This window comes from Schistocerca piceifrons, chromosome 5, assembly GCF_021461385.2.
Source record: "Schistocerca piceifrons isolate TAMUIC-IGC-003096 chromosome 5, iqSchPice1.1, whole genome shotgun sequence".
Classification (NCBI taxonomy): Eukaryota; Metazoa; Arthropoda; class Insecta; order Orthoptera; family Acrididae; genus Schistocerca; species Schistocerca piceifrons.
Window position 1 is genome coordinate 547310314 of NC_060142.1, and position 26453 is coordinate 547336766.

Here is a 26453-nt window from a genome sequence, read left to right on the forward strand (position 1 = left end):
AAGCTGCATGCTCTCGGGAAAAATTATGGCTGTAGTTTCCCCTTGCTTTCAGCCGTTCGCAGTACCAGCACAGCAAGGCCGTTTTGGTTAAGGATCAGTCAATCATCCAGACTGTTGACCCTGAAACTACTGAGAAGGCTGCTGCTCCTCTTCAGGAACCACACGTTTGTCTGGCCTCTCAACAGATACCCTTGGATTTCGTCAATTTTTTGTGGAATGTGCACTTCTAAATCTTGACAGCTTCTTGTCTGAAAATTTGTTGTCAAGTCTTCGAAATGCACACCCCACAAAAAATTTACAGAATCTAGGTATCGATGGCTCTGGTTATGCATGCATTGATGCAGCTGACTCTCTAGACGTTAATGGTCTGAAGATGGCATTAAAGAGCTGTCGAAACTGGTGGTATAAGTAAAATTGCGAAACTGGTTGTGTAAATAAAGTAACAACTGCTGAAAATTTACGGCTGTTTTGTGACATTACTTTGGTAAATACGATGTTTTGTGGTCGAATCTTGATTTTTCAGAGGTGACAATTACAACTTTATTACCATGCTTCATATTTCATTATAGCCATTAAAATTGCTACAACAAGAAGAAATGCTGATGATAAACGGGTATTCATTGGACAAATATATTATACTAGAACTGACATGTGATTACATTTTCACGCAATTTGGGTGCATAGATCCTGAGAAATCAGTGCCCAGAACGACCACCTCTGGTCATAATAACGGCCTTGATACGCCTGGGCATTGAGTCAAACAGAGCTTGGATGGCGTGTACAGGTACAGCTGCCCATGCAACTTCAACACGATACCACAGTTCATCAAGAGTAGTGACTGGCGTATTGTGACGAGCCAATTGCTCGGCCACCATTGACCAGACGTTTTCAATTGGTGAGAGATCTGGAGAATGTGCTGGCCAGGGCAGCAGTCGAACATTTTCTGTATCCGGAAAGGCCCGTACAGGACCTGAAACATGCAGTCGTGCATTATCCTGCTGAAATGTAGGGTTTCGCAGGGATCGAATGAAGGGTAGAGCCACGGTTCGTAACACATCTGAAATGTAACGTCCACTGTTCAAAGTGCCGTCAATGCGAACAAGAGGTGACCGACACGTGTAACCAATGGCACCCCATACCATCACGCCGGGTGATACGCCAGTATGGCGATGACGAATACACACTTCCAATGTGCGTTCACCAGGATGTCGCTAAACACGGATGCGACCATCACGATGCTGTAAACAGAAGCCAGATTCATCCGAAAAAATGACGTTTTGCCATTCGTGCACCCAGGTTCGTCGTTGAGTACACCGTCGCAGGCGCTCCTGTCTGTGATGCAGCGTCAAGGGTAACCGCAGCCATGGTCTCTGAGCTGATAGTCCATGTTGCTGCAAAGGTCGTCGAACTGTTCGTGCAGATGGTTGTTCTCCTGCAAACGTCCCCATCTGTTGACTGAGGGATTGAGACGTGGCTGCACGATCCGTTACAGCCATGCGGGTGAGATGCCTGTCATCTCGACTGCTAGTGATACGAGGCCGTTGGGATCCAGCACGGCGTTCCGTATTGCCCTCCCGAACCCACCGATTCCATAATCTGCTAACAGTCATTGGATCTCGACCAACGCGAGCAGCAGTGTCGCGATACGATAAACCGCAATCGCGATAGGCTACAATCCGACCTTTATCAAAGTCGGAAACTTGATGGTACGCATTTCTCCTCGTTACACGAGCCATCACAACAACGTTTCACGAGACAACGCCGGTCAACTGCTGTTTGTGTATGAGAAATCTGTTGGAAACTTTCCTCATGTCAGCACGTTGTAGGTGTCGCCACCGGCGCCTACCTTGTGTGAATGCTCTGAACAGCTGATCATTTGCATATCAGAACATCTTCTTCCTGTCGGTTAAATTTCGCGTCTGTAGCACGTCATCTTCGTTGTGTAGCAATTTTAATGGCTAATAGTGTATTATGTACATTAGGGATGAATCTCTTCCTAAAATATTCATCATTTTATACGCTGCTAAGTGTAAGCTTTAGCTTGACTATATAGGACACAGCAATACAGGAAAAAAATTTTATTAAGCAATAAATACAAATAAATAAATAATAAATATTGAAATACACAGATAGGATGATGAAGTATATCTGCTTGAAGTAAGTAGTCATGGTTCGAATGAATGACAGTTTTCATCACTCATTCAGTCCAGAGAGAGGAGCACGACACGAAAGCCGTAGCTGTGCCGTGAGCTGGAGCCCTGTCAGCCGATGAACGCCTGTCCCGCCTGGAGCAGACAGGCCATGACGTTCCAGAAGGAGGGTCCGGAGAAGAGGACGCCGGCCGCGCACCACATGACGCCCAGCATGCTGCCCCACGCCTGCCTCGATTGAAGCCCAAAATCCCGGGGAAGCAGGTCCGTTCCTGGGCGGTGCCCGCTGGCTCCGCCGTCGACGGATGTCCATCTAGTACCGTCAGCCGGAAAAGCTGGCTTATTGACGTTAGGCGGAAGAAATTTGGATGTTTGCGACTGCTGATCCATTCCAGATCCATCCGGCCTTTGCAGCTCTACGTGTCGCGAGGATTCTCCTGCACTTGTTGCCAGAATATAGGCGGGCCTAAAGTCTGAAGACCGCTTTACTCTAACATGCTTGGCGCGAAACGCCAAGTTGCCGTGTGCTATTTCGTTAGTCTTATTGTATCTGGCCGAAAGTGACCCTCCATTTTCTTTTAAACATTCGACGCGATTCCCAGTCTCAAGAGAACCCTGCAAGCACGATAAAGTAGAGGTATCACCTTTTAGAGAATTAATTCGGGTCAATGGATTCATTAAAGATTGAGCTACTCCTATATGTAACAGCGGAAAAATGATTGAGAAAGGATTATTTGGTTTACTACTAGGCGAAAATATTGCAAATGCCGCACTGTTCTTTTGGTAGTCTAACGTATTATTTGGCAAAAGCACAAACTTTCGAACGGGTGGAAACTTAATTGCATGAACAGTCTCATTATATTCTTGTATAGTTGAGTTGTGAGCTTCAAACTGAGCGTACATTTTTGAAGCAGTCGTTGTTTTCTCTTCGAATTTAGCAGTCACTTTCGTACCGTTAAATAGTGTGGGATGTTCCGACGACGTAGTCACTGTCTCATTGCTATGTTCTTCATGTGCGAGATGTTGAAAAACACTCTTTGTAACCGTATTCTTTTTTATGACGTTGGTTGCTGTGCCATTGGGCGGCACATGCGGTCCAGAATGAACTTGAGCTCCACGGAGGTAACTGAGAAATGCCGCCATAAGTCCCTCACTTTTGTTCACTACATCGTTTACTGCAATTGTTATGCCGCCTGTTGCATTTCCGTTATCGTCAACAGACGGCGAGAAGATATACTTTATCGGTTTACCTTGTGAATAAATGTTTGTGATGAGACTACCGTGAAGGGCTCCAATAATACCTTTTCTGACCACTGGCATTTGATGCTGCTCGGCGGTTATAAATTTTGTAGACTGCGGAGAAGCTTTGAGAGGTGCATATTGCCGGTCAGATTCCGTGGCTGGACTGGACAGTCTTTTAGCATCGTCAACACTCTCCACGGTCGCTCTGGTGTGGGACAGCGGCTGTAGAGTTGCCTCGTCGTACTGGTCTCGGACCTGCGCCGCAGCAGCGCCTGCTACGGGACCGGCGGCGCGATCGCCGCCGAGGCCTGCTTTCGGTCCTCGGTCACCTCGTCGTAGATGTCGTCGCCGCCGCCCCCCGCCGTCGGTTCGTCGACGGGCGGCAGCCCCTCCTCGCCCGGCTTGACGAGCGCCACGCCGTCGCGCCCCATCACCATGCAGTCGAAGTGCAGCACCAGCACGGGCGCCCGCTGCAGGCGCGCCTCCATGTCCAGACACGCGTGCAGGTTGAGCCCCGGCGTGTACACGTCCCACAGCCGCATGCACATGTCCATAGACGGCGCGTACGGGATCGGCACCGGCATGCACAACGGAGGCGGGTTCTTCGCTGCAACAGGGGAATACGGTGATTGGACAAACACCGCGAGAAACATAGACGCTATTCAAGCCTGCAGGTTGCGCTGTTTATTTGAGCACGAACGGCAGTGCGTCATACACCGAAGAGCCAAAGGATCTGGTGCATCTGTCTAATAGGGACCCCGCGAGCATGCAGATAGAGATGGGGCCCCTCCACGCCCGCACCAACGTGGTGACCATGTAAGCAGGCTGTTTAGGTTTTTATGTTGGTAACGCCACGTAGCGCTCCATATGAAAATCACTGACTGTGCTGTGTGAAGGCTGTGGTTGGTTTGCATTGTTGAAGTATATGCTATTGTAGTGTTGGGCAGTTGGCTGTTAACAGCGCGTAGCGTTGCGCTGTTGGAGGTGAACCGACAGCAGTGGTGGATGTGGGGAATGAAATGACGGAGTTTTGAGAGCGGATGATCTGGACGTGTGTCCGTGAGAGACAGTAAATTTGTAAGACTGGATGGCATGAACTGCTATATATATTATGACTTTTTAACACAATTAAGGTAAATACATTGTTTGTTCTTTATCAAAATCTTTCATTTGCTAACTATGCCTATCAGTAGTTAGTGCCTTCAGTACTTTGAACCTTTTATTTAGCTGGCAGTATTGGCACTCGCTGTATTGCAGTAGTTTGAGTAACGAAGATTTTTATGAGGTAAGTGATTCATGAAAGGTATAGGTTATTGTTAGTCAGGACCATTCTTTTGTAGGGATTATTAAAAGTCAGATTGCGTTGCGCTAAAAATATTGTGTGTCAGTTTAGTGTTGATCAGAATAGGTAAAGAGCGAAATGTCTGAGTACGTTCAGTTCTGCTCAGCTGTTTGAAAATCAAATAATGTAAGAGGTTTATCAGCACAGTAATCAGTAACTTTTCTAAGGGGACGTTTCAACCAAACCAAAAGTTCTACTGTCACCTCCGTCAACATGTTAGTTATCTAGTAAGTGGATCACAGGATGCTGGGCTGCGATGTTATCCGTGCGTCTGGGTAAGACTACGCATGAACACGGTCCATCAGGTGATAGATAGTGGACGAAACGCGACTGAGGGTAGCGATTTGAAGAGCAGAGGGAAAAAAGTGTCAAGGCTCGTGCCGTGGGAAAAAAACCTCTGCGACAGGGGGTTGGGTAATAAGAGCAGTAGTGGCTTACTAGCTGCGATAGTTCATACAAGGTTGGATTTGTTAGTATGTGTATCATGCATCATTACCGTGGCAAGCGATGGCGATGTATCCCAGTTGCTGCAGCCGCTACATTCCTGGAACAATCAAGATCGTTATACAGGGTGTTACAAAAAGGTACGGCCAAACTTTCAGGAAACATTCCTCACACACAAATAAAGAAAAGATGTTATGTGGACATGTGTCCGGATACGCTTAATTTCCATGTTAGAGCTCATTTTAGTTTCGTCAGTATTTACTGTACTTCCTCGATTCACCTTCAGTTGGCCAAATTGAAGGAAGGTAATGTTGAATTGTGCAATCACGTCATCAACACAGATATTCTGTAGACGTTTGGGCAGGCATTGTTGGTGATGTCTTGATTGGGCCCCATGTTCTTCCACCTACGCTCAATGGAGCACGTTATCATGATTTCATACGGGGTACTCTACCTGTGCTGCTAGAACATGTGCCTTTACAAGTACGACACAACATGTGGTTCATGCACGATGGAGCTCCTGCACATTTCAGTAGAAGTGTTCGTACGCTTCTCAACAACAGATTCGGTGACCGATCGATTGGTAGAGGCGGACCAATTCCATGGCCTCCACGCTCTCCTGACCTTAACCCTCTTGAGTTTCATTTATGGGGGCATTTGAAAGCTCTTGTCTACGCAACCCCGGTACCAAATGTAGAGACTCTTCGTGCTCGTATTGTGGACGGCTGTGATACAATACGACATTCTCCAGGCCTGCATCAGCGCATCAGGGACTCCATGCGACGGAGGGTGGATGCATGTATCCTCGCTAACAGAGGACATTTTGAACATTTCCTGTAACAGAGAGTTTGAAGTCACGCTCGTAGGTTCTGTCGCTTTGTGTTTCCATTCCATGATTAATGTGATTTGAAGAGAAGTAATAAAATGAGCTCTAACATGGAAAGTAAGCGTTTCCGGACACTTGTCCACATAACATATTTTCTTTCTTTGTGTGTGAGGAATGTTTGCTGAAAGTTTGGCCGTACCTTTTTGTAACACCCTGTATAGTAGTGGGAGATCGGCCATAGATCATCTCACTGTGTGGGGGATGTGCGGAGCTTGTCTGCATGCAGTGTACGGTACGGCTTCCGTGCGTGGTGCCAGTTATTCGGCAGTGTATTCCAGCTAAATATCCAGTAATGGCGTCTGATTAACAGGGGATCACCTGTACCGTTGTGTTTGCGTGTTCTTGGCCATAGATGTTAGGTCCTTACAAGTATGTCTTTTGGTATTTTATGTTTCCATCTATGGTTGTGGTCGTAGTTCCCCACATTCAGAATAATCGGGTTCTGCGAATGTCTGGAGTTTCTGTATAGTCTTGTGGTGAGTTTGTGGATTACCTCCGTGAGAGTCTCAAGTCGGTATTCCCGGTGAAGGTCCGCGATGAGTGTGTATCGTGGAGCATTGCTTTTGATTTTGAGTACTTTGTTTTGTATGAGCTGCAGACGGCGCAGGCGTGTAGGCGCAGCGTATACCCAGACAGGAGCTGCGTACGTCATCATGGGTCGAATAAGTGTCAAGTACAAGGACCTCGACATCCTTCTGTTCAGTGTGCTACGCCTATTCAGCATAGGGTAGAGCTGTTTGAGCCTCGCGCTAGCTCGGTTGGTCATGTGTTGTATGTGGTCCCCCAGAGTAATTTCCGGTCCAGCCAGACACCGAGGTATTTGACTTTCTCACGGAAACGTATTGGGCGTGCATGTAGAGTTATTGGTCTGCAGTAGCGGTGTTTGCGCAGTTGCTTCGGTCTTCTAGTAAACAGAACGGCTTCGCACTTGTCAACGTTTACTCTAACACGCCATTTCTCCAACCTAGGCTCAGCCACTCTGAGTGCAGTCTGTAAGCGTGACGTAATGTTTGATGGTTTCCAATCTTGCGCGAGCCGCAAGACGACGTGGCATGGACCCGACTAGTGTCTGAAGTAGTGCTGGAGGGAACTGATACCATGAATCCTGCAAGGCTGCCCATAGATCCGTAAGAGTACGAAGAGGTGGAGATTTATTCTGAACAGCACGTTGCAAGGCATCCCAGATATGCTCAGTAACGTTCATGTCTTGGGGGTTTGGTGGGCAGCGGAAGTGTTTAAACTCAGAAGAATGCTCCTGAAGCCACTCTGTAGCAATTCTGGACGTGTGGGGTGTCGCATTGTCCTGCTGGAATTGCTCACGTCCGTCTGAATGGACAATGGGCATGAACGGATACAGGTGATCAGACAGAGTGCTTATGTACGTGTCACCTATAAGAGTCGTATCTAGACGTATCACGGTCCCCACATCACTCCATCTGCACACGACCCACATCATTTACTGTCAGAGAGGTCACAGTTCGTAGTAACTGACGGAAAGTCATCGAGTAAAACAGAAGTGATTTCTGGCGTTCCCCAAGGTAGTGTTATAGGCCCTTTGCTGTTTCTTATCTATATAAACGACTTTGGAGACAATCTGAGCAGCCGTCTTCGGTTGTTTTCAGATGACGCTGTCGTTTATCGACTAATAAAGTCATCAGAAGATCAAAATAAACTGCAAAACGATTTAGAAAAGATATCTGAATGGTGTGAAAAGTGGCAGGTGACACTAAATAACGAGAAGTGTGAGGTCGTCCACATGAGTGCTAAAAGGAACTCGTTAAACGTCGGTCACACGATAAATCAGACTAATCTAAAAGCCGCAAATTCAGCTAAATACCTAGGTATTACAATTACGAACAACTTAAATTGGAAGGACCACATAGAAAATGTTGTGGGGAAGGCTAATCAAAAAATGCGTTTTATTGGCAGAACACTTAGAAAATGTAACAGAACTTCTAAGAAGACTACCTACACTACGCTTGTCCGTGCTCTTTTAGAATACTGCTGCACAGTGAGGGATCCTTACCAGTTAGGACTGACGGGGTACATCGAAAAAGTTCAAAGAAAGGCAGCACGTTTTGTATTATCGCGAAATATGGGAGAGAGTGTCACAGAAATGATACAGGATTTGGGCTGGAAATCATTAAAAGATAGGCGTTTTTCGTTGCGACGGAACCTTCTCACGAAGTTCCAATCACCAACTTTCTCCTTCGAATGCGAAAATACTTTGTTGATACCGTCCTACATAGGAAGGAACGATCACTACGATAAAATAAACGGAAATCAGAGCTCGTACGGAAAGATATAACATATAAGTGTTGATTCTTTCCGCGCGCAATACCAGATTTGAATAATAGATAATTGTTAAGATATTTCCATGAACCCTCTACCAGGCACTTGAATTTGATTTGCAGAGTATTGATGTAGATGTAGATTACAGAGCCACCACCTGACTGAACAGTCCCCTGCTGACATTCACAGGTGAGGTTGTCTCCATACTCGTACACGTCCATGCGCTCGAAGCAATTTGAAACGAGACTCGTCCGACCATGCAACATGTTACCAGTCATCAACAATCCGATATCGCTGTTGACGGGTCCAGGCGAGGCGTAAAGCTTTGTGTCGTGCAGTCATCGAAGGTACACGAGTGGGCCTTCGGCTCTGAAAGTCCATATCGGTGATGCTTCGTTGAATGGTTCGCACGCTGCTGACACTTGTTGATGGCCCAGCATTGAAATCTGCAACAATTTGCGGAAGGGTTGCACTTCTGTCAGGTTGAATGATTCTCTTCAGTGTTCGTTGATTCCATTCTTGCAGGATCTTTTTCCGGCCACAGCTATGTCGGAGATTTGATATTTTACCGGATTATTGATATTCACGGTACACTCGTGAAATGGCCGTACGGGAAAGTCCCACTTCATCGCTACCTCGGCGATGCTGTGTCCCATCGCTCACTTAAATCTTGATAACCTGCCGTTGTAGCAGCAATAACCGATCTAACAACAACGCCAGACACTTGTTGTCTTATATAGACGTTGCCGACAGCAGCACCGTGTTCTGCCTGTTTACATATCTCTGTATTTGAACACGCATGCCTATACCAGTTTCTATTGTGCTTCAGTGTATATTGACGACTTAACGTTGTTACGCCTAAGGCTGCTGGGAGCCGTCAAGAGTATTCCACGACAGGAAATCAGAGACGTAATGCAGTGAGCAGTCAAAACCGATAGCGTTTAGGTTACCGGAGCCATGTGGCAACACTAGAGCCCTGCAAACTGCACACGCTCTGGGCAGCTGCCCAGGGGAGAAGTTTCACTTCAGAGTAACTCCATCCACGAACTAGAAGCTGTTGTAAGGCGTCGCAGTAGAACATTGCCACTAAAGGGTATGTCTTAGCAGAGGAAGCAAGCTTGCTCCGGAGAACTACAGTGTTAGTGGATGTACACCGGTTAGAATGCTACTACAGCAGTCCCCATGAGCAAAAGGGCTGAGGGCGGAGCCAAGTGACGTAAAACACTGTTGTTGCTGGTTTATAATAGGAGTGGTTGTGACGTTGATAGCAAACTTGCGGGTTGTTAATGTAAACTCCAGAAGCATACCCACCTACGGAATAGGAGAAGAGGAGGAATCTAAGTGTGGTTGGTCGAAGCTTGATAAGTGCCGGTGGATTGCTGCGTCGACTGTAGCTAGTGAGAAACAGTGCATCGCTACGATTTTTTAAAAACCCATGTTTTTGTTTTGAGAGGGAGTTCTCAGTCAGATCGTCGAGGCGCCGACTCATTGTCACTCGTGGCCAGCTGCGGTAAACTCTGACATGTCTGTTTTTCTCATTTGGCGTCGCGTGCTGCTCTCAAATTTGTACTTAACGTGCTTCTAGTTTTCAGTGCTTCTGCTAGCGCCCATCAATTGCATGCAGGCAGAATCTGCTTTCATCGCTGAAAACCACGGCGCGCCATGCCATCTTCCAAGTAATCCTCTGGCGGCACCAGTCGATGCTTTGGTGTGAGTGAAAGATGGGTTAGATGTGTGTGTATGCCCGTAGACCCACAGCTAACACCCAGTTCGCAACAATTCGTGTTGACACGTCTGGGCTCTCAAGCCCTCTTATTTGTTTTATGATAGCTGCATTGTGTGCCATTCTTGTCCTTACAATACGGCGATCCTGGCGGGTGTCTGTGCTGCGTGGACGTCCAGAACCTCGTCTACGGGTGTGGAATGTTCACGTGACCAGTGATACCTTCATTGTTGCACAACTGACGCAGCGCGTCTAACTTGTGTGTCAGTTCTCCGAAAAGACCATCCCGCCACTCGGAAGGCCATAATTGGACCCATTTCCAACTCACACAATTGGCTGTAGCAAGCACGAGTGCGTCTCCGTGGGATGGTTGCTTGTTTGCTTTACCACACTGAGCTTTCTGGCTACAAGCACTCCCTATTGAAGGGTAGACGCAGATGCCGCCCTGGTAGCTGTGCCAATAAGATATTTGCTGACGGACGACGGTGAAACCATTATCAGTACATCTACTACACACAGCTGACATGTGCCGTCACCAGATCAAAATCGACGTCGTCTTTCCAGATGTATTAACTTTCTTTCGGGCAGTGTATGCTGATCCGCTAGCTAAACGGTTTGGTCCATACTAGTGCAGCCACCGTCTCCTGAGACGGAGTTCTGTGTCTTTGTGATATGAACTTCCAGGAGCCCGAGAGTCCTCACCTTCTGGGTAGATGCTCTTGTCACGCATTGGCGCTAACATCAACTTCTAAACACCCTGCTCGCCAGATAACACTATAAGTGATCTTCTTCCGTCTGGTTTCGTCAAGATCAAAGTTTATATCCCTTTCCTGCTAACGGCACTGTTACACTTAAGGTAACATAGCACATTCATCGAGAACACTCTCGTGTGGAAGTTTTTCTGCGAACGGTGCTACCACCTGAGCGTTCACCGTATTACGAATGAGCCTCACATTAAAAACCGGTATCAGCACTTCAGTCTATAACGTTTGTGACTATAAGTCCAATTTTTGTGAAAATATTGTCTTACAAGGTCGTACAATAATCTGTAATCGTTCTGTACGCAGACTTCCACAGATACTATCGTCATTCTACAAAAACCGCAACGGTTACCCTACTGAAAGAATGATTTTCATCTCACACTGAATTCAGTCTGCATTCTTTAATATCGGTGTAGTTAGACTCACATCTCTTTGATTGTTTTTTTTTAATATTAGGGTGACATGCTAACCATAAATAAGTACTCTAAGTGGTAGTACAGTAGCTAACTTTCATGGAATGACATAACTGCAAAAAAAAAAAAAAAAAAAAAAAAAAAAAAACACACACAATCAAGAATAAACACACATAAAGTAAGGAAAACGTGTTATTACTGTGCCACACACGGGAAGTATGTCACATAAGATTACAAACATTACCGAAGTACATATGATTGAAATAAGATTCAGCCCGTATAATGATTTATAACAAATCTAATGTACAAGATAAAATGTAATCTTTCAATTTTTATGTACTGGAGGCCCTAAAATAAAATAAAAGATATTTTTGTTCTACCTAACAAAAATAGTGAGGGATTTCCACACTACATTTTCAAAAATTCTATAATAATTATTTGTCTTTGACCAGAAAGGCTACGTTGTGTATCATATCATTGATGCACGTTGCCCCCAGTACTTTTATCCTTGGTCCGAGATTTTTTCTGTTTCCTTCGCTCTACTTCATCGTGAGAGCTAAATAACAGACGTGATAACCTATAGATTTGTAGTACACCTAGTTCTTTATTCACGTGTCTGATTTTCTCAGAGAGATTTTCTTCTGAACTGAGAACATTTAATTGTAAGCAGTATTACAGAACGCTATCTTCACGTCATTTTGTATCACTAGCTGTATGTGGCTAGGAACTTCGATGGAAAGTCAAGAGATTGTCATCCTGAGCAACTCGTATCTACGTTAGGCGTTAAACAGTTTCCACGTAGTTGTGCATCGGTAATAACAATCGCAAATCTATTACTTTTATCCGCAGAAACCGTATCTCTATTTGGCAATGAAAGGAAACGTGAGGGGTTAAAAATGTAGAGGGAGGCCAAGGCTTGAGTGTAATGAGAACCTCAAATGGCTGAAGGCAGCAGTAATTGTGTAGAGATGAAGAGGCTTGCACAGGATGGACCACCTTGCAGAGCTACATCAGACCACTCTTCAGACTGAAAACGGCAAGAATAACAACAACAACAACAACAACGATCATTACAGATCTCGAGACATATATTTTAGGCTCCTCTACTATGTATTTAATTGTAGCCCTAAACGCTAGAGACACTCTGAAGATACGACTGCATTCTAACGATATACACTGACGGAAAGAAAATCGCAACATCAAAAAATAAGTAATGTAAAGTAATGAAATTTCAGGAATACATCTGTCTAGGCAACAGGTTTAAGTGATTAACATTATAAGATCACAGGTTAATGTAAGCACGAGGTAAGCCATTGGAAATGTGAACAGCTAGTACATTAATAACCGGTGTAAACGGCAGAATGTTGAACGCAAGAATGCATACTTGAATGCATTGTGTTGTACAGGTGCCGAACGTCAGTTTGTGGGATGGAGTTCCGTAAGTATTGCGCTTGGTCGGTCAGTACAGGGACGGTTAATGCTGTTTGTGGATTATGCTGGAGTTGGCGTCCGATGACGTCTCATATGTGATCGATTGGAGACAGATCTGGTGATCGAGCAGGCCAAGGCAGCATATCGACACTCAGTAGAGCATGTTGGGTTACAACATCGGTATGTGGGCGAGCGTTATCCTGTTGTAAAATACCCCCCGGAATGGTGTTCATGGATGGTAGCACAGCAAATCGTGTCACCAGATTGACGTACAAATTTGCAGTCAGAGTGCGTGGGATAACCACGAGAGCGCTCCTGCTGTCAAACGATATTCCACCACAGACCATAACTCCAGGTATTGGTCCAGTGTTTCTAGCACGAAGGTAGGTTGGTTACATGCTCTAAAGTGGCCTCCTCCTAACCAACACACGGCGATCACTGGCACCGAGTCAGAACCAGCTTTCATCAAAAAACCTCCATCCTCCCCTCCAATAAGGTTTTGCTTGACCCCACCAAAGTGGCGGTGGTTTGAGGTCAGTATAATTCACGCTACAGCGTGTCTGGCTCAGAGCTGTCTTCGAAGTAACCGATTTGTAACAGTTCGTTGTGTCACTGTGATGCCAACTGCTGCTTACATTGCTGCTGCAAACGCAGTACGATGCGCCACAGCCATATGCCGAAAACGACGGTCACCCTCTCGGTAGGGCCACGTGGCCGTCTTGAGTCCGGTCATCTTGCGACCGTACCTCCCCGTAACCACTGCTGCCAGCAATCTTGTACAGGGGCTACACTGCTGCCAAGTCTTTGTGCAATATCGCAAAACGAACATCCAGCTTCACGTAGCCCTATTACACGACCTCGCCTTAGAGGCGTTCTCGACTAACGTCAACTCACCAAGTCCAATCTCAAAGGTAACTAACGCTCTCGATGGTTACAGCGTGTATTTATACACTACTGGCCGTTAAAATTGCTACACCATGAAGATGACGTGCTACAGACGCGAAATTTAACCGACAGGAAGAAGATGCTATGGTATGCAAATGATTAGCTTTTCAGAGCATTCACACAAGGTTGGCGCCGGTGGTCACACCTACAACGTGCTGACATGAGGAAAGTTCCTAACCGATTTCTCATACACAACATCAGTTGACCGGCGTTGCCTAGTGAAACGTTGTTGTGATGTCTCGTGTAAGGAGGAGAAATGCGTACCAACACGTTTCCGACTTTGATAAATGTCGAGTGTAGCATATCGCGATTGCGGTTTATCGTATCGCGACATTACTGCTCGTGTTGGTCGAGATCCAATGTCTGTTAGCAGAATATGGAATCGGTGGGTTCAAGAGGGTAATAAGGAACGTCGTGCTGGATCCCAGCGGCCTCGTATAACTAGCAGTCGAGATGACAGGCATCTTATCCGGATGGATGTAACGGATCGTGTAGCCACGTCTAGATCCCTGAGTCAACAGATGGGGACGTTTGCAAGACATCAACCATCTGCACGAACACTTCGACGACGTTTGCAGCAACATGGACTATCAGCTCTGAGACCATGGCTGCGGTTACCCTTGACGCTGCATCACAGACAGGAGCGCCTGCGATGGTGTACTCAACGACGAACCTGGGTGCACGAATGGCAAAACGTCATTTTTTCGGATGAATTCAGGTTCTGGTTACAGCATCATGATGGTCGCATGCGTGTTTGGCGACATCGCGGTGAACGCACATTGGAAGCGTATATTCGTCATCGCCATTCTGGCGTATCACCCGGCGTGATGGTATGGGGTGCCATTGGTTACAATCTCGGTCACCTCTTGTTCGCATTGACGGCACTTTGAATAGTGGAAGTTACATCTCAGATGTGTTACGAACCGTGGCTCTACCCTTCATTCGATCCCTGCGAAACCCTACATTTCAGCAGGATAATGCAGCTCCTTTACGGGCCTTTCTGGATACAGAAAATGTTCAACTGCTGCCCTGGCCAGCACATTCTCCAGATCTCTCACCAATTGAAAACGTCTGGTCAATGGTGGCCGAGCAACTGGCTCGTCACAATACGCCAGTCACGACTCTTGATGAACTGTGGTATCGTGTTGAAGGTGCATGGGCAGCTGTACCTGTACACGCCATCCAAGCTCTGTTTGACTCAATGCCCAGGCGTATGAAGGCCGTTATTACGCCCAGAGGTGGTTGTTCTGAGTACTGATTTCTCAGGATGTACGCTTCTAAATTGCGAGAAAATGTAATCACATGTCAGTTGTAGTATAATATATTTGTCCAATGAATACCAGTTTGTCATCTGCATTTCTTCTTGGTGTAGCAATTTTAATGGCCAGTAGTCTAGCAAACCTGATTTCCAGCCTCGTAGTGCTGCTACTAGTGGCACTCTTATGCAACGGGAGCGATTTTTGAATAGACATCATCTTTGAGGTGCAGAAACACGTGTACCAACTTTCGTTTATGTCGCACAACTCCTTCGTGGTGTTGCCATTTCTTACCGCCAGTGTATCTCTTGAATCAGCCCCCAAATAGCTTCGGTTTCGTAATCGCAAATCACTAGTGCCCGAAGGCAGTCAGCAGTAAAAGGAAAACGACAAAAGACGAAATCGACAGTGGTGTACTTGGCTCTCTCACTGTACTCGTCAGTGAATGGGGCTGTGGGTCGGGCGTTCACTCACCTGACATGGTCCGCTGGTAGAGAGAGTCGCCGTCCATCAGCACGTCGGCCACCAGCGCGAACTCGTACGGGTCGTACGTGAGGTTCATACACGCTGCAACACAAGCGCGACGCGTTAGCGATTGTGGATCAGTCGGTCGCCGGCCCTACCGTGCCGTGCAGGGCGCCAGCGACCGTAATTAAGGAGCGCCGCGCATCGCATTTCAAGCACCTGTCGCCAAAAGGGTGGCAGTGTTGGCTCTTCTTTATCATCAAGACGTGTCCTCTAGCAACAAACGTGTGTACTGAAGTAGATGGCCCAGCACAAAATAGACATCTGTGCTGAAAACTTGGTAATACAGAAAAAATTTGCGAGCCTGTAAGGAAGACAGGAAAAATAGAGAAACATCATTTCACCTAAATAGACACACACACACACACACACACACACACACACACAAACACACACAGACAGACATGTAACAAGGACACCTTTCAAAACATCGAAACCACGTTTCCGGAATATAATAGCACATAAAATGACGAAAGAATTGCAGGCGCAGCTCATGGAAATGTTTTCAATGAAACTCTTATGTAAAAGAAGCTCGTAATGACCTAATTATGGTCCTCCAGGGTGCTGGCTCGGTGTAGTTTCTTCTCCGTTTTGTTATGCTTATATTGTGACAGAGATGAAATATTACTGACTGAATAACCTGTACTGCTCCCGGCCACGACCGCGTTACCTACCGCCACCTCAAACACTGCCCTCCCTCCTTCCTTGCAGTCCTTGCCACCCCCTACAACGTCATCCTTGCCACCGGCTTCTACCCCGACCTGTGGAAAACCTCCCATATCCTGATGTTCTCCAAACCCAACAAGCCTCCTTCTGATGCCTCTTCCTATCGCACTCTACATTTCACCTCAGTGTTCAGCAAGGTCTTGGAATCCATCCTTACCCGGCGCATCCATCATCACCTCCACCGAAACCACCTCCTCCCCAACACCCAATGTGGCTTTCGACCTTCCTTCTCTGCCGATGACCAACTCCTCTGCCTCACTCATCTCCTATCCCTCCAGCTTAACTCCTGTCGCTCCGCCATTTTTGTCTCCCTTGACCTCGAAAAAGCCTACGACCGTGTCTGGCATCCCAGTCTCCTGTTTAAACTCCAGACCTACGCCCTTCCTGTCAACTACGTCTGTATGATTGCCTCCTTCCTCCCCGCCGCCCCTCCATAACGCCGATTTCCGCACCTTCTACCCCTCTGCAGGTGTGCCCCAGGGCTCTGTCCTCTCCCTTCTCCTCTACCTCCTGTACATGGCAGATATGCCCCAACCCCCATCTCCAGTATATCTCCAAAAGTATGCCGATGAATCCGCATTCCTTGCCCTCGCTCCTACCCTCCAGCGGTCCCAATGCCTTCTCCAGAATCACCTTGACGTTTTTGCCGCATGGTGTAACCAGTGGCTCCTGAAAATCAATCCTTCCAAGACCCAGGCAAACATCTTAGGCTGTACCACCATTTCTTCCGGCTCCTTGATTTCTCCCGTACCATCTGCGCCCGTCCTTTCTGCTTCTCCCCCACCCTCACCTACCTTGGCCTCACCATTGACCGTCACCTCACCTGGCTCCCTCATCTCTGCTCTCTCCAATCCAAAGCCCACAACTGCCTCCGGCTCCTCAAACTCCCCTCTGGGCGGACATGGGGGTTGAAACCCTCTACCATCCTCCACACTTACAAATCCTTAATTCGCCCCATCCTCTGTTATGCCAGTCCCGCCTGGCTATCTGCCCTGCCCAAATTCTGCAAGTCCCTCCAGATCCTTGAGCGCCATGCACTCCGCCTCACCTTCCGCATCCGCCTCCCGTCCCCCACGCGGATCCTCTATGACCTGATTCCTTTCCTCCATCTGCTCCTATTCATCGAACATATTCCCTCATCCCCTGGTTGCTCCTCTCCTCTCCAATCCCCACCCTCTGTCGTGCCTTCACTGTTGTGTCCCCCCTACCCTCCATCTCTACACCATCTCTTTTCCCAAGGTGGATTCCGTCAACTCCCCCTCTCCCTCCATTTATCAGTCCTATCAACTCTCATTCTCACCTCCCCCTCCTTTCCTCTGTCCTTTCCTCGGGTTCCCTGTTCCATCCTCATCCATCCTGTTTTTTCCCCACCTACCCTCTCTCTGCCTCCCTTCTCTCCCCCGAGTCCTTTTGCGTTTCCTTCCTCCGCTTTTCCCCATTTCCTCTCGCATCTGCTCTGCTCCCCCCTTCTGAGTCCTCTCCCTTCATCAGCTCGCCCCCTCCTTTCGTTTGTCCTCTCCTCCCCTTTTTTCCCCCCTCATCTGTCAAGCCCCCCCCCCCCCCCCACCGAATCTGCCCTTACTTGTGGTGTGTCATCTTCTTGCCGCCTTTTTAGTGCAGTGTTTCCAGTGATTGTTAAGTGTTGTGCGTCTTTTCTGAAGTGTTGCGCACAGACATCATACTGCCGCAGGGTGTGATTTTTATATCTCTTGTGAACAGAAACCAGACTGTCGCCGTGTTTTTTTAATTGTCTGTCAACTATTTTCCCTGTCTGCTTCCTGCGTATTTTATTCTCATCGCCCAGCATTTGTTTTATGTTTTAACTTTCCACAATTTTCCGCTGTTTTAGAATTTACGTCACCGATTTATCGCCTGATTTTATTGTTTCTTATCTTCTTATGTTTTAAAAATTGTGTTGGCTGAAGAGCAGCGTACTAAGCTGCTGCCAGCCCGCCCTATTCGGGGGGAATCGAAATCCAATAAAGGAAAAAAAGAATAACCTGTACCTTCACATTTAGCACCTTACACTTCTCTTTTAGAGAAAAGATTTACTGTAAACATTAATGAACGTTATATCGTTGAACATTTCCTTTTAGTTCCTTGAATCCAGTTAAAGAATTACATAGTTCTTTAGAAACATTAATGGAATCGCTTCGTCACCACACTGCAAAATACCCGACTCTTGTTTGGATATCTTGAACTGTTTACGATACATTTGTGGCAGCCCACTACATGCAGTGAAATATGACTAATTCAGAAGTTTTGTTCCGTCACAATGAGGCAGAGTTAACAGGAATAACTGCTAGAGGTTTTTAATGGAATTCTATTCATTTTTCAATGTATTAATATTTTCGTGAATTATTTTTTAAGTCTTTATGTTGTATGATAGGTAAAACTACCTTTACAAGTCATATTAACATCTTTCCAAGTCAATCAACCACGCCCAAAGTAAATTAATTTGTTACATGTAATCTTAGCGAACTGCCCAGGCTAACTATGTATCCAACGCCGCACTACTTTTCTGGTGTAGAGGTAATACGAGTAAATTATATACACAGACCACCCTCGTGAATTAGTCTACTTATTAGCGAAACTGTATCAAAATCCCTACACCTGTTGCTGAAATTAACTTTCACATGCATCGTAGTTTAGCAAATATGCCTGAAATATTAACAAATTATGGACGGTATACACAAAAGTTTCTCTTGAATCAGTGTATCTTTTGATCGAAACCATATGAAAATGCCTGACACAAATATGCACCTACAGACAGAAAAGACGCAGAGAGGACCTTTAATTTATAATACGTATAGAAGAAAATACGAACAAAAAATGGTTCAAATGGCTCTGAGCACTATGGGACTTAACATCTCAGGTCATCAGTCTCATAGAACTTACTACTTAAACCTAACTAACACCCAGTCATCACGAGGCAGAGAAAATCCCTGACCCCGCCGGGAATCGAACCCGGGAACCCGGGCGTGGGAAGCGAGAACGCTACCGCACGACCACGAGCTGTGGACAAAATACGAACAGCTGTATAGACTCTGGTAATAATAATTACATGTGCTCAACGGCCTGCCGAACGACGTGTTATTTTCTGGCGAATCTCCACATCACAGAGACGTGAACGCTGGGTTAAACGGCAGACAAAAAGTAAAAGAAAGACATACACCTGTTTCGTCATCGCTTTTCGTCAGTGACTCGGTGCGAATGTCATATGACGTCTTTCAGATTTCATTGATGAGAACTTCATTCATTTGTTTTATTACAGACGGTACCACTCTTCTGACTAAACACGCTGAGCTACCGTGCCTCCCCCTCCACCCCTCCCCCCCTCCGCTCACGCCTAAGCCCACCAGGCCCGATGTAGCTTCTGATAACTTGTTGTTGTTGTTGTTGTGGTCTTCAGTCCTGCGACTGGTTTGATGCAGCTCTCCATGGTACCCCATCCTGTGCAAGCTTCATCATCTCCCAGTACCTACTGCAACCTACATCCTATTGAACCTGCTTAGTGTATTCATCTCTTGGTCTCCCTCTACGATTTTTACCCTCCACGCTGCCCTCCAGTACTAACTTGGTGATCCCTTGATGCCTCAGAACATGTCCTACCAACCGATCCCTTTTTCTAGTCAAGTTGTGCCACAATCTTCTCCCCAATCCTATTCAATACCTCCTCATTAGTTATGTGATCTACCCATCTAATCTTCAGCATTCTTCTGTAGCAGCACGTTTCGAAAGCTTCTATTCTCTTCTTGTCCAAACTATTTGTCGTCCACGCTTCCCTTCCATACATGGCTACACTCCATACAAATACTTCCAGAAACGACTTCCTGACACTTAAATCTAATCTCGAAGTTAACAAATTTCTCTTCTTCAGAAACGCTTTCCTTGCCATTGCCAGTCTACATTTTATATCCTCTCTACTTCGACCATCATCAGTTATTTCGCTACCCAAATAGCAAAAAAAAAAATAAAAAAAAATGGTTCAAATGGCTCTGAACACTATGGGACTTAACATCTGTGGTCATCAGTCCCCTAGAACTTAGAACTACTTAAACCTAACTAACCTAAGGACATCACACACATCCATGCCAGAGGCAGGATTCGAACCTGCGACCGTAGCAGTCACGCGGTTCCGGACTGAGCGCCTAGAACCGCTAGAACACCGCAGCCGGCCCCAAATAGCAAAACTCCTTTACTACTTTAGGTGTCTCATTTCCTAATCTAATTCCCTCAGCATCACCCGACTTAATTAGACTACATTCCATTATCCTCGTTTTGCTTTTGTTTTATGTTCATCTTATATCCTCCATTCAAGACACTGTCCATTTCGTTCAGCTGCTCTTCCAAGTCCTTTGCTGTCTCTGACAGAATTACAGTATCATCGGCGAACCTCAAAGTTTTTATTTCTTCTTCATGCATTTTAATACCTACTCGGAATATTTATTTTGTTTCCTTTACTGCTTTCTCAATATACAGATTGAATAACATTTGGGATAGGCTACTACCCTGTCTCACTCCCTTCCCAACCACTGCTTCCCTTCGATGCCCCTCGACTCTTACAACTGCCATCTGCTTTCTGTACAAATTGTAAATAGCCTTTCGCTCCCTGTATTTTATCCCTGCCACTTTAAGAATGTGAAAGAGAGTATTCCAGTCAACATTGCCAAAAGCTTTCTCTAAGTCTACAAATGCCAGAAACGTAGGTTTGCCTTTCCTTAATCTTTCTTCTAAGATAACTCTTAGGGTCAGTATTGCCTCACGTGTTCCAATACTTCTACGGAATCCAAACTGATCTTCCCCGATGTCGGCTTCTACCAGTTTTTCCATTCGTCTGTAAAGAATTCGTGTTGGTATTTTGCAACTGTGACTTATTAAACTGATAGTTCGGTAATTTTCACATCTGTCAATACCTGCTTTCTTTGGGATTGGAATTAATATTTCTTCTTGAAATCTGAGGGTATTTCGGCTGTCTCCACCATCTGTCACCAGATGGTAGAGTTTTGTTAAGACTGGCCCTCCCAGGGCCGTCAGTAGTTCTAATGGAATGTTGTCTACTCCCGGGGTCTTGTTTCGACGTCTTTCAGTGCTCTGTCAAACTCTTCACGCAGTATCGTATCTCCCATTTCATCTTCATCTACATCCTCTTCCATTTCCATAATATTGTCCTCAAGTACATCACACTTGTATAGACCTTCTATATACTCCTTCCATCTTTCTGATTTCCCTTTTTTCTTAGAAATGGGTTTCCACCTGAGCTCTTGATATTCATGCAAATGGCTCTCTTTTCGCCAAAGGTCTCTCTAATTTTCCTGTAGGCAGTATCTATCTTATCTCTAGTGAGATAAGCCTCTACATCCTTACATTTGTCATCTAGCCATCCCTCCTTAGCCATTTTGCACTTCCTGTCGATCTCATTTTTGAGACGTTTGTATTGCTTTTTGCCTGTTTTATTTACTGCACTTTTATATTTTTTCCTTTCATCAATTAAATGCAGTATTTCTTCTGCTACCCAAGGATTTCTACTATGCCTCATCTTTTTACCTACTTGATCCTCTGCTGCCTTCACTATTTCATCTCTCAAAGCTACCCATTCATCTTCTACTGTATTTCTTTCCGATATTCTTGTCAATCGTTCCCTGATGCTCTCTTGAAACTCTCTACAATCTTTGGTTCTTTCAGTTTATCCAGGTCCCATCTCCTTAAATTCCCACCTTTATGCAATTTCTTCACTTTTAATCTACAGTTCATAACCAATAGATTGTGGTCAGAGTCCACATCTGCCCTTGGAAATGTCTTACAATTTAAAACCTGGTTCCTAAATCTCTGTCTTACCATTATATAATATATCTGAGACCTTCTAGTATCTCCAGGATTCTTCCACGTATACAACCTGCGCCACTTACTGGTACTAAATTGTATTTACCTTCCTTCCTCATAGACAGAAACTGCAGCGGGGGACTTTATAATGTATAGAGACAGATGACATTGATGTGAAATAAATCTGGAAGCGAGAATCAGCTAAGTGTGAGAGCCAGCGGTATAGTGAGAAACGTGTTGAAAAGCATACAGCAGCCCCTTTGATTTCTTACATTTCTCGTTTCTTTAGTGCAGTGGTTTCCAACCTTTCTTGGACCATAACCCGTGAGTGCTATCAGACATTAGGTATTATACCCGCCCTCCCCCTTCCCACCCTTTACGATTCCTGCCCCTCCCCCCTCTCCCTGCCCCGCATTATCGCCAACTTGAGCACTAACTAAATAGTAGACTGAAAGACTTTTCTTGGAACACTTTTATTTTTGAAATGATGGAAGATGAATGATATTTAGTTTGTGTGTGTGTGTGTGTGTGTGTGTGTGTGTGTGTGTGTGTGTCAGAATGAATGACGAAGGAATTCGTGGTGCATTGCAAGTTCAGTTCTACCCTATTCCTTCTCAGAAAAGAAATGTAACTATCCACTGTGAGGGTACACATTTGTTTCAAAACATGCTTCCCCTGCATTACTCCTCTCCATTGCGCCACTCGCTTGACCTGCAACTCCATGTAAATTCAAAAAAGTTCAGATGTGTGCACTATACTTCCTGTTCGAAAATCAATTCGTTGCTGCACTCCTTACTTCTTTACTGACAGAAGTCTAATGGCTTCAGGCTGTTAATGCTTTGTGTCTAACCACTCCTTACTTCTGAAGTGGCAGAAATCTGCCGACTTCAGGCTGTTAATACTTTGTGTCTAACCACTCTAATATATTAATAATAATAACAATAAAAGTGTGTACAGCACTATAGTAGCCCTTATGTAGTTAGTGATGTGTTGTCAACTAATTCATTGGTCTGTTTCGAAGCGAGTAATGAAGCAATTTCTGGAGTACTGTAGGTATTATCTACAAATTGGAGAAGACATTTTGTTGAGATATTTGTTACGTACATGTCTCACTTTTATCATGAGCGATGTACGGGACAAAGTTCAACATATGTGTGTAGCGGGTGAGTTGCGTGGGGAACCTGGAACTTCCACCACATTAATGCTACTAATTGAGAATTATTGATAACTTATATAATAAATATTGGTCTTACAAAATTGTGATAATGGTAATGCTCTTTTAAAAATAATTTAGTTTCTTGACTGAAAAAGAATCGAATCGTTTAGTTTCTACCCATCAGAATGTTTCATTTTTCCGCTGAGGGGGCAATTAACCCCCATGTTGTGAACCACTGCTTTAGTTGAATTATTCAAAAGTTATATGATAGAAACATGAGGCAGTCTGTTCTTTGTTGTGGAAATCAGTGCTAAGTTGTGCAAGGATAATTACTTATGGCTGTGACGAACAGGCAGTGTGAGTAGCAATTATTACGAGCGTATGGTTTCAGCAGTGAGATTATCAGCTGAACCGATTATGATGAAATTTGGCCTAGAGATAGATCGAACGCTGAGGAAGAACATGTGCTACTTTAGAAAGCGTGTAGTACAAGATACTTATTGATCTGAAGAAAATTACATGAATTACGGAAAATATTTATCCTTTGAGAAAAGCTATTTACTCTTTGACTTTTGATCTTTATCATGTTTGCGAAAACATATTTATTGGTTGATATGTGTTGCATGATACGAATCACAGTAATAAATACAATGCTAATATAATCCTAAATATTTCTAATCCATACTTCCACACTATTTGTGTGTAATGTACACACTGTATTATGTACAGCTACTTCAGTAGCACGATGAATAGATGCGCGCTCCTGCCCACGCCCCTCTGTACACCCTGCTCGACAGCAGCACTGCGCATGCCGATGCATCGTGCTTTGGGATAGAATGGGAGGGGCATGGGAGGGGAAGAGAGCTTACCCGAAAAGGCAGACACGTGAGGACAGCTGACGATATTGCGCGTACAGTAACTTACTTGCTCACCACCACTCATGATAAAACAACTTGTGATATGCGAGCGCAGCCACGAGTAACAGCTAGTACTGTCATATACAGGGTGTTACAAAAAGGTACGGCCAAACTTTCAGGAAACATTCCTCACACACAAATAAAGAAAAGATGTTATGTGGACATGTCCGGAAACGCTTAGTTTCCATGTTAGAGCTCAGTTTAGTTTCGTCAGTATGTACTGTACTTCCTCGATTCACCGCCAGTTGGCCCAATTGAAGGAAGATAATGTTGACTTCGGTGCTTTTGTTGACGTGCGACTCATTGCTCTACAGTACTAGCATCAAGCACATCAGTACGTAGCATCAACAGCATAGTGTTCATCACGAACGTGGTTTTGCAGTCAGTGCAATGTTTACAAATGCGGAGTTGGCAGATGCCCATTTGATGTACGGATTAGCACTGGGCAATAGCCGTGGCGCGGAATGTTTGTATCGAGACAGATTTCCAGAACGAAGGTGTCCCGACAGGAAGACGTTCGAAGCAATTGATCGGCGTCTTAGGGACCACGGAACATTCCAGCCTATGACTCGCGACTCGGGAAGACCTAGAACGACGAGGACACCTGCAATGGACGAGGCAATTTTTCGTGTAGTTGACGATAACCCTAATGTCAGCGTCAGAGAAGTTGCTGCTGTACAAGGTAACGTTGACCACGTCACTGTATGGAGAGTGCTACGGGAGAACGAGTTGTTTCCATACCATGTACAGCGTGTACAGGCACTATCAGCAGCTGATCGGCCTCCACGGGTACACTTCTGCGAATGGTTCATCCAACAATGTGTCAATCCTCATTTCAGTGCAAATGTTCTCTTTACGGATGAGGCTTCATTCCAACGTGATCAAATTGTAAATTTTCACAATGAACATGTGTGGGCTGACGACAATCCGCACGCAATTGTGCAATCACGTCATCAACACAGATTTTCTGTGAACGTTTGGGCAGGCATTGTTGGTGATGTCTTGATTGGGCCCCATGTTCTTCCTCCTACGCTCAATGGAGCACGTTATCATGATTTCATACGGGATACTCTACCTGTGCTGCTAGAACACGTGTCTTTACAAGTACGACACAACATGTGGTTCATGCGCGATGGAGCTCCTGCACATTTCAGTCGAAGTGTTCGTACGCTTCTCAACAACAGATTCGGTGACTGATGTATTGGCAGAGGCGGACCAATTCCATGGCCTCCACGCTCTCCTGACCTCAACCCTCTTGACTTTCATTTATGGGGGCATTTGAAAGCTCTTGTCTACGCAACCCCGGTACCAAATGTAGAGACTCTTCGTGCTCGTATTATGGACGGCTGTGATACAATATGCCATTCTCCAGGGCTGCATCAGCGCATCAGGAATTCCATGCGACGGAGGGTGGATGCATGTATCCTCGCTAACGGAGGACATTTTGAACATTTCCTGTACCAAAGTGTTTGAAGTCACGCTGGTACGTTCTGTTGCTGTGTGTTTCCATTCCATGATTAATGTGATTTGAAGAGAAGTAATAAAATGAGCTCTAAATGGAAAGTAAGCGTTTCCGGACACATGTCCACATAACATATTTTCTTTCTTTGTGTGAGAGGAATGTTTCCTGAAAGTTTGGCCGTACCTTTTTGTAACACCCTGTATACCTTGCGCAACACAATTAGGGGTCACTTTTTTTTTAAACAGATTATATTCTCCCATTGCGACACAGAAGTTAGAAATTTCTCTATAATGGTGTAAAAACGTGGCCTCTTGTAACGTCACCTTCCGGTTTGGCGATATTGCAAACAGCAAAATGTCAACATATGCAGAAAAAAGAAGACAAGTGGTATCAGATATCTATGTACAGGTCGCATAATTCAAGTAAATTGCGGGTCGGTGGTTTGTGATGATTTTAATGTAAATTTTTTGCAGGGAATGGGCAGGAAACGTAAATGTAGATGTTGCTAGCAACATATGGTTTAATGTCAGCTACACATTTTCTTGCTTGAGCAGCTCAAGCTAGTAATATATTGACAGATAAATAGAACTGCACCATTTTTGAAGAAGTTCTAAAAATCCACGAGTATGCACATCGTGTCAGAAATTGCCAGATCAGACACTAAAAACAAATCAGTACGGAATAGTGTTAAAAGAGAGACGGGGAATGAAGTCTTAGAAGATAACACTATTTCCAACAAAGAGAATGGGAGTGTTATAAACGGCAGTTCAAGTTAGCAGGTATTTTTACTAACTTGTTTTTAAAAGCACGCGAGAAAATCGGTCCAAGAAGCTCAGAAATGAAAGTAACAACGTACAGTTAAGAACCAATATAGAGGAAATTTAGTGAACTTAAAATCTGTCTTACATCCCCATCTAAAGTGAGGAATATCAAGGTGTCCCTGAAAGGGTTAAGTTTCT

At 45.2% G+C, this 26453-nt stretch overlaps 2 protein-coding genes across 2 annotated transcripts in view; both read right to left on the minus strand.

Annotated features, from left to right (window-relative positions):
- LOC124799130 overlaps positions 1-2551 on the minus strand; it is an 86528-nt gene extending 83977 nt beyond the window's left edge. The window contains exon 1 of the mRNA XM_047262666.1: positions 2350-2551. Within this exon, the coding sequence (XP_047118622.1) occupies positions 2350-2551 (202 nt within the window). The remainder of the gene's footprint in view (positions 1-2349) is intronic.
- The window catches only part of LOC124799131, a 38686-nt gene continuing 14296 nt past the window's right edge, over positions 2064-26453 (minus strand). Inside the window, exons 3-4 of the mRNA XM_047262667.1 lie at positions 15360-15452; positions 2064-3999 (exon numbers count right to left, since the gene is read on the minus strand). Coding sequence (XP_047118623.1) covers positions 3668-3999; positions 15360-15452 — 425 coding nt within the window. The 3' untranslated portion in view covers positions 2064-3667. The remainder of the gene's footprint in view (positions 4000-15359; positions 15453-26453) is intronic.